We start from the raw sequence: 12,079 nt of genomic DNA, 5'->3' as shown, positions 1-12,079 counted from the left end.
GGAACTTTGGGAGTTGGTGGAAGACAGGTTAGATAAGGCATGGGAGATTTGTTTTTGTACAAGGTTGGGAGAATAATTATGGCCAGTGAAGGCTTCAGTGGGACCCTCATTATATTTTGAAAGGTACTGCTCATCACTGCAGATGCGATGACATGGGTGACTAGGCTGAATGGGAGGGACTTCTTGGTAGGGAATGGGTAGCAGCTGTCAAAGTGGAGGTATTGGTGGTGGTTTGTAGGTTTGATATGGACAGAGGTACTGATTTAGCCATCTTTGAGGTGGAGATCAACATCTAGGAAGGTAGCTTGTTGCGTTGAGTAGGACTAAGTGAAGCAAATGAGGGAGAAGGGTTTTAGTCAAGACACACACACACACACACACACACACACACACACACACACACACACACACACATACACCGCATACGCACACGCAAATGCCAATCACACACATGATTGCAGTCTCAGGCAATTGAAACCACACTGTGAGCAACAGCACAGTGCCACCATTACACCCTGAGGCAGCAGCCTGAAGGTGATTGACCATAGCCAAAACTGCACTTAGCTATCCCGAACTGCAGCCAGCTCCTTCTACATCTGCACATAGCATGCATACATCCTACCCAGCAGCCTAGCAAGACAATTGAAGAAGTAAACTATAAAAGCAGACATAAACCCAGATATGCAGTATGCTAACCTCCTGATCAGGCACCAATGGGCACTGATGCCTTAATGACGTATGTAGCCAGTTGTTCAGAAGAAATGAAAATTGCTCTACTGATTTTGTAAAATAAACTGTGAAGAAGACAAAGGAAAAGATAAACATGTATCTTGCTGCTCTGGAGATGTGTATTAGCCAAGAGGTAGGGCCTGACTGATAAGCTTACTAAATGAACAGGCGCTTATCTTCAAAACAAAACAAATGAGCAACTACTATGCTACAGATTGAATGAATTTACACTTACAAAATGCAGGTTTAAACTTCTTAAAGATAGAAACACATACAAAATTTTAAAAATGTACTACAAGAAAAACATGGGAAAAAACAAACACGTAACTTGCCTATCTTGAGGTGTGTATCACCAAAGTGCTGGGGCCCTAATCTCCTTGATCCATGTCTTTTGGAACGTAATATGAGAAAAGTGCAGGTGGGCGTCATATGGTTGATTGTTTTGGAAATATGTGCTGGTATTGTTTGAGTTGCCTCATTGTGTTTGAGCTCAGAATATGTTATAGGATTCTACAACAAATGGCTGTCAAATACATAGATGGTAGTTTTGTAGATCACTTCTGCTACTTTACTTGTAGACAGGTTTGACCTGTGCTTTCTTAGAACCCACTAAGGACAGTTTTGTGTTCAACTGATCTACAGCATATTACAGCAAAAAGAGGGGTAATTCAGACACAAATGCTGTGCCATATCCAATAGGGATTGCATTGATCCTAGGAATTTTGCTCAGATTTAGTGATTTCAGTCATCTCTCAATGCCATTGACTAATGTGTATAGTGAGAGATGGGCAGAAGCAGACTAATTATAGAGAACAAACATCAGTAGAGACCACTGAGGACTGAATGGAAGCAGAATGCTTAATTGTGATCTCCATCATATCTGGTAACAATCCTTAAGTTTTCCCCTTTAAATCTGAAGTTACTTACTTCACCCGTAGTGCACAGACTTATTTTAACATTTGACACACAGATCATTTGCATGTTGAGGAACCAATTCCCGTATTTATCCTCTTTCATTGTTTTCCTCACATTTTTGCATTGAATAGAATTATGATTAGCACTCCCAGTTTCTTTTTTTTTTTTATATATATATATATATATTTCTGTTAAATGTGTATTTTGATAACACTGCAATAGATGTTGCATTATTATGAATGGCTTTGTGAAAATTTCACAAGTATTTCTGACAACATGGCATCTTTATTGCTACGTTAAGAAAACTACACCATGAGCAAAGGAATAATCAAAACAATGTGCGCTAGGATAGACTGATATTCACCACACAGAGGTGGTGATGAGTGGCAGCCAGACCCAACTGCCTCATCCCATTCTCTGCTCCCACTCCAGCCTCACACATGCCTCCTGTTCACCCAGCTCACCTGCATGCTCCTCTCTCTGCCCCTCTCCTCTCCCCCCCCCCCCCCCCTCCCTCCCCAATTCCCTCTTCCAGCACAGCTCTCCTGATGCTGGAGGTATCAGCACCCCATGCTGACCCCACCACATCTCTGTACACTACTACCACAGGAGTCTCGCAGCACCTTCCGCCACCCCTACCATTCTATGCTTTTACCCTGCTATTCTTTCTGTTCCTTGCCCCCATGCCTCTTTCACTGTATCCCTACTGCCCACTCCAGCCAAGACTGCTACTCACTGAAGTAGTTCTACAGCAAGCACCCTGAGATGACAGTGGTCATGTGTGTGTGTGTGTGTGTGTGTGTGTGTGTGTGTGTGTGTGTGTGTGTGTGTGTGTGTTTGTGTGTTTGATTTATGCATTTATGAATGGGTGTTTCTTCATTTGATAGAGGACTTTGTCTGAAAGCTGCATAATGTCCAACAGTCCACTTTTAAATATGCCACCCAATTCCTCCTCTGTGTGTTAAGTAGCAGTCTATCCTAATTAATATTGTTATTATTCATCTGTTCAGATTTTTTGTAATTTGAAATGACAAAACAATTTCACAGTGCATGTGAAACTCAAACAGGTAAATATTTTCCTGTTTTCAAAACTCTGCTTCAAATTGTGTGTATGCTTTCACCTCGAGCTTACCTAGCACGCTGTCCCTCGACCTGCATGGCACCTGCCTATAGTTCAAGGATGGCGAGTACACCAGTGTGAGCAGCAGCCCTAGTCCAAGCCCAAGCCCTTCGCAGCTGTCACCGGTGTTCAAGAGCCAAGCTGCACGTGCCATTGTGCAGGAAGTGTCCCAGTCACCACGCAAGAGGGCCGTTCCCAAAGAGAAGAGGCGTCACCACACAGTCTCCAGCAGCAAGCCACTGCTCGATATGGAAGCGTCTGCATCAAGAATGGTAAAAAGAGTGCATGCTCACATTTCTTCCAGTTTCCCTGCTATCTGTGCACATTGCTTTAGCATTAGTATATAAATGTTACCATAACTTTTTAAGCTGAGTTAGCATTTTTTTAAAAGAATGCTGTTCACATAAAAATCCACTGGCCCTTTTTATTCTATTTTAAAAAGCCGATATTGACATTATAACTCATTTCAATAAAGGGCTTTCCCAGTTTTGTTTAGCTTTAGAACTTTCTTATTACAGTTTTTTTAATATTGTTCTGTGCAATACTAAGAGAGACACTGAATACTGAGACTATCTAACTCAAAATTTTGCATTTGAATATGTTAATAAAGTCAATCATAGAACATTGAAAATAAGTGTATAAAACAAAAATTTGAAACACAGGTTTTTAATAAAAGTAATAGACGCCAAAAGCCACATATAGTAAAAGATAAGATATTGAGAATCAAGTACTGGCCTGCAGAACAGAGTGAATGCTAACTTCTATTTTCAGTTCTGTCTGTTCCCCCCCCCCCCCCACCCCCCATAAGTTGAGAAAGCAGCCAGATATGCAGATTAGTGGATGCTAATTTTTTGGCCATATCCGCCCAAAAAATTTTTGGTTACCTTTTTAAATTTATGGAAAGATAAGCAAATTCATAAAGTCCTGCTTGAGAATTATTTAAGAATAAGGGAGATGACTCACCAAAAGGCAGAAGCGGTGCTTTGTCAATAGGCTACACAAGGAGGAGGTATAGAGCTTTGCTAGCTTTCAGAATGTACTTCATTTTTCGAGCTTGTAGGGAAACACATACACACACACACACACACACACACACACACACACACACACACACACACACACACACACACATGTGCCTGTCTCTGTACATTGTGCTCAGGCAACTGCCAGCTCTTTCTTGGCTGACTGTGAGTGTACTGGGGTGAGGTGGTGGAGGGGGACAGTAAATTACATTAGGTTTAGGCCAGGAAGGTTAGGGGAGTGAAGGATGTGCTGTAAGGATAGCCCCCATTTACACAGCTCAGAAAGTCTGGTGGTGATGGGGAGGATCCAGATGGCACGGGTTGTGAAGCTGCCAGTGAAAACTCATGTGTTGTGCTCTGCTGCCTGTTGTGCCACTGGGTGGTCCACCTTGTTTTTGGTAATGACCATTCATTCTAGTTTACTGCTGGTAAATTGTTATACCAATGTAAAATGCTATGCAGTGGTTGAGCAGAGCTGGTACATAACATGGCTACTTTCACAGGTGGCCTGTCCTCTGATGATGTAGGATAAGCCTGTGATGGGACTGTAATAGGGGTGGATTGGGCAGGTCTTGCATCTGTGTCTTAAACAGGCATGAGGTTGGGGGTGGGAGTGGCAGAAGGATCGACTAGGATGTTGTAGAGAGTTGGAAGTATCTTGGGCAGGATGTCCCTCATTTCAGGGCATAATGATGGATAATCAAAGCCCTGAAGGGTGTGGTTCAATCATTCCAGTCCGGAGTGACTAGGGGGGCAGTTCTTTGTGGTTAGTTCTTGGGATGTCTGTGAGGATCAGGTGATGATATGGCATAGGAGATCTGTTTGTGAATTAGGTCTGGAGGGTATTGCCTGTCTGTGAAGGCCTTTGTGAGGCCTTCAGTATACTCGGTGAGGGAGTTCTCATTACTGCAGATGCATGGGAGAGATTTTTTGGTGGGAAGGGGTAGTAGCTGTCAATAGGAAGGTACTGTTGATGATTGGTGGGTTTGATGTGAACCAAGGTGAGGATAGAGCCATCTGAGAGGAAGAGATTGACGTCTTGGAAGGTAGCACGATGGGTAGAGGAGGATTGGGTGAACTTGATGAGAGAAAAGGTGTTGAGACTGTGCAGGAAAGAGGGTAAGTTGTCCTGGCCTTGGGTCCAGATCTCATAAAGATGTCATCAATAAGCCTGAAGCAGAACAGGGGTTTGGGGTTTCAGGAAGCTAGCAATGTTTCCTCCAGGTTGTCCATGCAGAGGTTGGCATAGGAGAGTGCCATGCAAGTGCCCATGGCTGTGCCACAAACTTTTTGTATACCTTCATTTCAAATGTGCGGTAGTTATGGATTAGGATGTAGTTGGTACGGTGTACAAGGAATGAAGCAGCATGTCTGGAATCTGCAGGGCTTTGGGAGAGGTAGTGTACAAACGTGGCAGGCCATAGGCATGAGGGATGTTGGTGTATAGGAAGGTTGCATCATCAGTGATGAGTAGGGATCCAGAAGGTATGGATGTAGGGATGGTGGAGAGCCAGTGCAGAAAGAGGTGGTATCTTTAATGTGGGAGGCTGGATTTTTGACAGTTGGTTGGAGATATTAATCAACAAGGGCTGAGATTCTTTCAGTCGGGGCACTGTAACCAGCCACAATGTGGCGCCCAGGATTGTTAGGTTTGTGGATTTTCGCAGCAAATAGAAGGTGTGTGTGTAGGCTAGTTCTGGGACGGGCCTAAGGATTTCAGCAGGGATTGGAGGTTATGTTGGACTTCTGGGCTTCGTCACAACCCATGCCATCTGGATCCTCCCCACCACAACCAGATTTTCAGAGCTACACAGATGGGAGCTATTCTTACAGCATATTCTTTGTTCCCATAATCTTCCTGGCCTAAACCTAAGGTAACTTGCTGTCCCCCCACCACCTACCCCACCTCACCCCAATATACTCACAGTGGGCCAGGGAAGAGGTAGCAGTCGACTGAGTACAGTGTAGGGAGACAGGAGCGTGCATATGTGTGTGTGTGTGTGTGTGTGTGTGTGTGTGTGTGTGTGTGTGTGCATGTTTTCCCTACAAGCTTGAAAAAAAAAATGGTTCAAATGGCTCTGAGCACTATGGGACTTAACATCTGTGGTCATCAGTCCCCTAGAACTTAAAACTACTTAAATCTAACTAACCTAAGGACATCACACACATCCATGCCTGAGGCAGGATTCAAACCTGTGACCGTAGCAGTCGCGTGGTTCTGGACTGAGAGCCTAGAACCGCGAGACCACCGCAGCCGGCTAGCTTCAAAAAGGAAGTACATTCCAAAAGCTACCAAAGCTCCGTATCTCCTATTTTTATACCTATCGATGATACAGCGCTTCTGTCTTTTGGTGAGTTGTCTCTTTTATTCCTAAAAAAATCCAGAAGTTAGTGTCTAGTTCCTCAATTTCAACAGGCACCTCTCTAACCATAGAATGAGGTGATTAGAAGAGATACAACCCAGTAACAGGTCTGAGACACTAAATACAAGTGGAAATTGCACTGTTATGTTCCATAATGATACACGAGACAGCACCTCCAGAATACCAGTCAGTCATAACACCAGTGTGTGACAGGGACAATGCAGTCCAAAAATCATTAATATGCATACAACAAGTATAATATGCTCATAGTCAGAATGCATTAATTGGTGGACAGGTAAAATACTTTTAAATTTTACCTACCTTCCACTTTGTACAGTTGCTCGAAATCCACAGTTATTGAAAGAGACAGAATATTACTAGCTTTGATTACTTTCATAGTCTGTGTAAAAGATATTGTAAGCATTATATTTGTACAGTTGTCCTAGCACTGCAATATGGCAAAGGCAGAAATTTCTCTCGTGTTTGAGTCACATTGATTAATGATTAATGTTTGCCAATAAACAGACCAGAAAGCAATGTAAAACTCTTATAAGCAAATACTGAAGATCTTTGTAAAGAATGAATGAGTAATCAGCAAAGGAATAAAAGATACAGGAAAGTGACAGAAGTGTAAGACATGTAACTCTCAGGTTGGAATGGAATGTGCAGATCTGTTTATTGTTGTATATAATGTTCTGAATGTAGATGAATATATGATTACTATCAAAATGAAATGAATGATGACTTGTATTTACTTCTTCCTTGTTCCAGTTATTCAGTGACAGCTAAATTTTATATTTTACTCTTTCAATAACTGTGGATTTCGAGCAACTACAATAAGTTTATATATTTCTGACTTTGTAGCTAAGTTAACAATTTCCTTTTTCACACATAAATTTCACTCTCTAAACTTTTGAAGAACATATTGTTTTCATAGTCTGAAATTATCCGCATCAGAAAATGTTGATTTCTATGGAGGAATAGTGTATTATGGAAATCTCTGTAATGAAAGTTTTTAGGTTATATTAATTCAAAGTCAGATTTAAACAAATACATAACATAAAAACTTTGACAAAACCCAGATTATAATCTGTTGGTTGTTTCCTGCATAAAAACTTTTAAAATTACAGATGGTAATAAACTTTAGGTGAAACTAAATGTTACCCAAACCATTCATCTATTTTTCAGGGATCTGCACGGTCGCGAGATGATCTGGATATGGAACGAGCACTCCGCCCACGTATTAATGCACCTGATGTTGTCAGGTCAACAATGAGTCACAAGGACTTTAAATACAATGAAAACACCATTGATAGTATACTTGGTACACCAAGCAAGATTATTATCCCAGAACGCTACATTCCTGAGCAGGTAATGTCACAACACAAGTTAAAAATCTGTATTCCTTGTTTTTCCATTTTGTATCTTACATAATAGCATTTCAAGTTTTATGTGCATCAGTTAATTTTAAATTCTCAGGAAGAATGCCCTCAGAATCAAATAGAAATTCCATGTTTTTATGTTACTTAGGCACCTGAACTTTCTGCAGAAGAGCAGTTGCATCGCCTTAAGAAGGCAGAAGCAATTCGAAAGATGCTTTCCGAAACAAGTGCAATTAGTGCTTCTGAGGGCATTGGTAAGTATTATATTCGCTTATATTTGTACAATATATGAACTGTAATTATATCTTAACTTGTTGTAGTGTATCTCTTGTACTACAAATGATATATGGGCTAATAGAGTAGAATTTACAATCTAATTGTTTGATTTTCATGGCACAAGGAGGAAAAAAGAAAAGTATTTGAATTTAGTAACTATAATTTATCACTGGAGTTTCTAGATATTTCCAATTTGTTATCATATGTCTACAAGCAGCCTGTGAAACTTTTTTATCATTCAGAGTACAGATATCACTGTGACAATACCTTAATTACTGAAAAATAAATTATTGCTTCAGAAATAGTTGTTGCAGGTTTTTTCATCATTGATATGCCATTCTCAATTGTTGATGAGATTGCAGGAATTTGAATACAAAGAACTTAAAACTGTGTTGTATGGGGAAGTCTGGAGAGGTTATTCTATCAGGCAGTGAATTTAAAATGTCTGAGGTGATAATAGTGAGAGGATGATTATGGTGTGTCTTTCAGGATGAAACTCATAGACCTCCCCTTGTCATCAGAGAAAAAATGAGTGGGGTTTTTATTTTAACTTATCCATGCATGCTTTTTTGTGGTTATGTGAGACTTGTATGTGCTGTTTCAAACTTCGAGACAGTATTGCTGGCCAGTACTTACCTTAAGGAGGAGATGAAATATTTTGTATTGGTGACAGAGCCACATAAAATTAAGCTAAACTATCCTAGTTTTTGAATCCAGTACTTCCATTCTGAGAGCATGAGAAGGTGTTATAGGAAAGGTTAAAAAGGAAGTCTAGGTCACTTAAGCCCTAAGATGACATAGAGTCATCTGTTGTAAGGATGAGGGGGAGAGTTTCTCTCGTAACTGGAATAAAATTATAACTGCATCATTTTACCAACCTCCCAACTCAAATGATACAATTAATGAAAGGTTCAAAGAAAACTGAATCCAACATCAAAGTGCCCGACTCATGAATTATTTACCCTCGATGTGTTGGTGAAAATACATGTTGAAATTCGGAGGTATGTGTAAAACATCATCTTAAATTGTGCTAAATGCAGTCTCTAAAAATTATTTCCAGCAGTTAACACTAAATGGTTGTGAAAACACACTTGATCTCTCAGCAACAAATAATCCTGAGCTAATAGCAAGCATCAAAGTGGATACAGGGATTAGTGAAGACAGGGTTGTCATAGCAAGACTGAATACTGTAACTCTCAAATTTACCAAAAATAAATAAAAAATATATCTATTCAAAAAAGGAGATAAAAATTCGCTTTTCATCTATCTGAAGACAATCTCCACTCCTTCCAAATAAACAATGTAAGTGTGGCCCATATGTGGCTTGAATTCCGAGAAATACTGTCGACAGCTATTGAGAGATTTATATGAAATAAATTAACAAACGACAGAGCTGATCCCCCATGGTACACAAAACAGAATCACAATGAAACCATGTCTCTAAACCTGACAGAGAATCCAAAGAGATTCTTGTTGTATGTAGAGTGTGCTAGCTGCAAGATATAGTCAATGTGTTCTCTGTGCAACATGAGTGGAAATAGTATTGATGACAGAGCCACTGATGAAAAGATATTAAACACAGTTTTTTTTTTAAATTCCTTCACTGAAGAAAACAAAGTAAATATTCCAGAAACTGAGTCAAGAACAACTGCCTGCATGAGTAACTTAGAAGTAGACACCCTCAGTGTAGTGAAGCAACTTAACTCAGTTAATAAGAGCAAGTCTTCCAGTCCAGATTGTCTGTCAGTTAGGTTCCTTTCAGAGTATGCTGATGCAATAGCTCCATACTTAAGTCATATACAATTGCTTGCTCAAGGAAAGATTCACACCCAAAGATTGGAAAGTTACATGGGTCGCACGAATATTCAAGAATGTCAATAGGAGTAATCCACTAAATTACAGGCCCATATCATTAATATCGATAAGCAGCAGGATTGTGGAACATATATTGTTTTAGCACATTATGAATTACCTTGAAGTCAATTCAGATTTAGATATTCTTGTGAAATGCAACTAGCTCTTCCCTCAGATGAAGTACTGAGTGCTATCAGCAAGGCTTTCAGATTGATTGCGTATTTCTCGAAAGCCAGAAGGCTTTTGATACCGAACCTCACACATGGCTTATAATCAGATTGCTTACTTATGGAATATTGTCTCAGTTACGCTACTGGATTTGTGATTTCCTGTCAGAGAGGTCACAGTTTGTAGTAACTGACGGAAAGCCATCAAGTAAAACTGAAGTGATTTCTGGCATTCCCCAGGATAGCGTTATATAAACGATTTAGGAGACAATTTGAGCAGTAGTATTAGGTTGTCTGCAGATGATGCTGTTGTTTACTGCCTAGTTAAATCATCAGAAGATAAAAAAAAAACATTGCAAAACGTTTTAGAAAAGTTATCTTTATGGTGCAAAAATTGACAATTGACCCTAAATAATAAAAAATTTGAAGTCATTCACATGAGTGCTAAAAGGAGTTCATTAAACTTTGGTTACACGATAATTCAATCCATTCTGTAGGCCATAAATTCATACCTAGGAATTATAATTACAAACAACTTAAAGTGGAAAGAACACCTCGAAAATGTTGTGGGGAAGATGAACTGAAGAATTTGTTTTATTAGATGAACACTTAGAAGCTACAACAGATCTACGGAAGAGACTGCTTACGTTACACTTGTCTGTTCTCTTTTGAAGTATTGCTGTGTGGTGTGGGATCCTTACTAGATCAGATTAATGGAGTAAATTGAGAAAGTTCAAAGAAGGGAAGTACATTTTGTATTATCATGAAATAGGCAAGAAAGTGGCACTGGTATGATACAGGATATGGAGTGGGCATCACTAAAACAAAGGCATTTCTTCTCATGGTGGGATCTTCTCACAAGATTTCAATCACTAACATTCTCCTCCCAATTCAAAAATATTTTGTTGATGCTGCCTTACATAGGAAGAAAAGATCATCATAATAAAATAGGGAAAATCAGGGCTCACGCAGAAAGATATAGGTGTTCATGTTTCCCATGCATTGTTCGAGAGTGGAATAATTGAGAATTATTGTGGTTCAATGAATCTTCTACCAGCCACTTAAATGGGATTTCCATAGTAGCCTTGTAGATGTACAGTTTTATTGAGTTAATTTTTCTTTTGACACCATTCCCATCTTGGTCATGTTGTCTGTGAATCATAATTTAAAAAATTGGGTCCCATCACCCTTAATCACACTGTCCAAGAAATCATAACATAACTGTATAGATAAAAAAAATCTACTCACCAAGTGGCAGCAGGAGAAAACATGTATAAAAGTTAAGGAAATGAGCAAGCTTTCAGAACAGTGCCTCCTTCTTCTGGCAGAAGGGCTGATGGGTAAGGAAGAGAGAGCTGAGTGAAAAGGTCTGGTGAGGTTTAGGAAATGGGGAGAGTTACAAAAAAGTTGCTCAGAACCCAGGTCAGAGTGACTTACCAGATGGGATGTGAAGGAAAGACTGATTTTTGGGTACTACACCGGACAAGATTTGAAAAACTGGGAGCTTAAACAGGGAAGATAAGTAAAAAGCAAGACAGAGATTACTGACAAAACGTTGTGAAAGTGTTAATAAGAGTGGAAAGCTAACTGCGTTATTTGTGGGAAGAGTTCTGAGATACTGATGTCAGGGGAGAATCCAGATGGAACATGTGCTGAAACAGTACTGACACCACGCCTGTCATGTTGTAGAGCATGCTCTGGAACAGGATATTGTGTGTTGCCAGTATACACCCTCTGTCTATGCCCATTCATCCTAACTGACAACTTGGTCACAGTCACACCAATGTAGAAATCCAAACAGTGTTTACCTAACAGCTGCTACATGACATGTCATTTTACAGGTGGCTTACCCTTTGATAATACATGTTTTGTCAGTTACAGGTCTGGTATAATTGGTGGTAGGAGGGTGTATAGAGCAAGTCTTATGGCAGGGAGAGTGGCCACAGCAATAGCACCCATTTAGTAGGAAAATGTGTGCAGAAGGAGCATAATATCTGACCAGGGTATTTCAGAGAGTGGTGGCGGGGAGGGGGGAGCGAAAAGTTACCATATTCTAGGTGTCGTGGGCAAAATGTCTGACAGAACTGACCTCATTTCAGGGCACGATTTTAGGAAGTCATTACATTCTATAGAGGTGTCCTGAATGGAATTTGTATTCCATCTTCATCTTTACCCAACCCTGGTGGTTCTGTGCGGTGTGCATCTCCTAAAGCTTGCTGCAACATCAAAAACGTAGTAGTTGCAGATTTGC

The 12,079-nt window shown here is 40.1% G+C and overlaps 1 protein-coding gene across 1 annotated transcript in view; it reads left to right on the top strand.

Annotated features, from left to right (window-relative positions):
• LOC126281829 (uncharacterized) overlaps positions 1-12,079 on the top strand; it is a gene marked incomplete at its 5' end in the record, with an annotated part of 691,657 nt that overhangs the window by 644,530 nt on the left and 35,048 nt on the right. The window contains 3 exons of the mRNA XM_049981062.1: positions 2,818-3,036; positions 7,338-7,520; positions 7,680-7,785. Coding sequence (XP_049837019.1) covers positions 2,818-3,036; positions 7,338-7,520; positions 7,680-7,785 — 508 coding nt within the window. The remainder of the gene's footprint in view (positions 1-2,817; positions 3,037-7,337; positions 7,521-7,679; positions 7,786-12,079) is intronic.

This window comes from Schistocerca gregaria, chromosome 7, assembly GCF_023897955.1.
Source record: "Schistocerca gregaria isolate iqSchGreg1 chromosome 7, iqSchGreg1.2, whole genome shotgun sequence".
NCBI lineage: Eukaryota > Metazoa > Arthropoda > Insecta > Orthoptera > Acrididae > Schistocerca > Schistocerca gregaria.
This window is presented reverse-complemented; position numbering and strand designations above follow the sequence as displayed.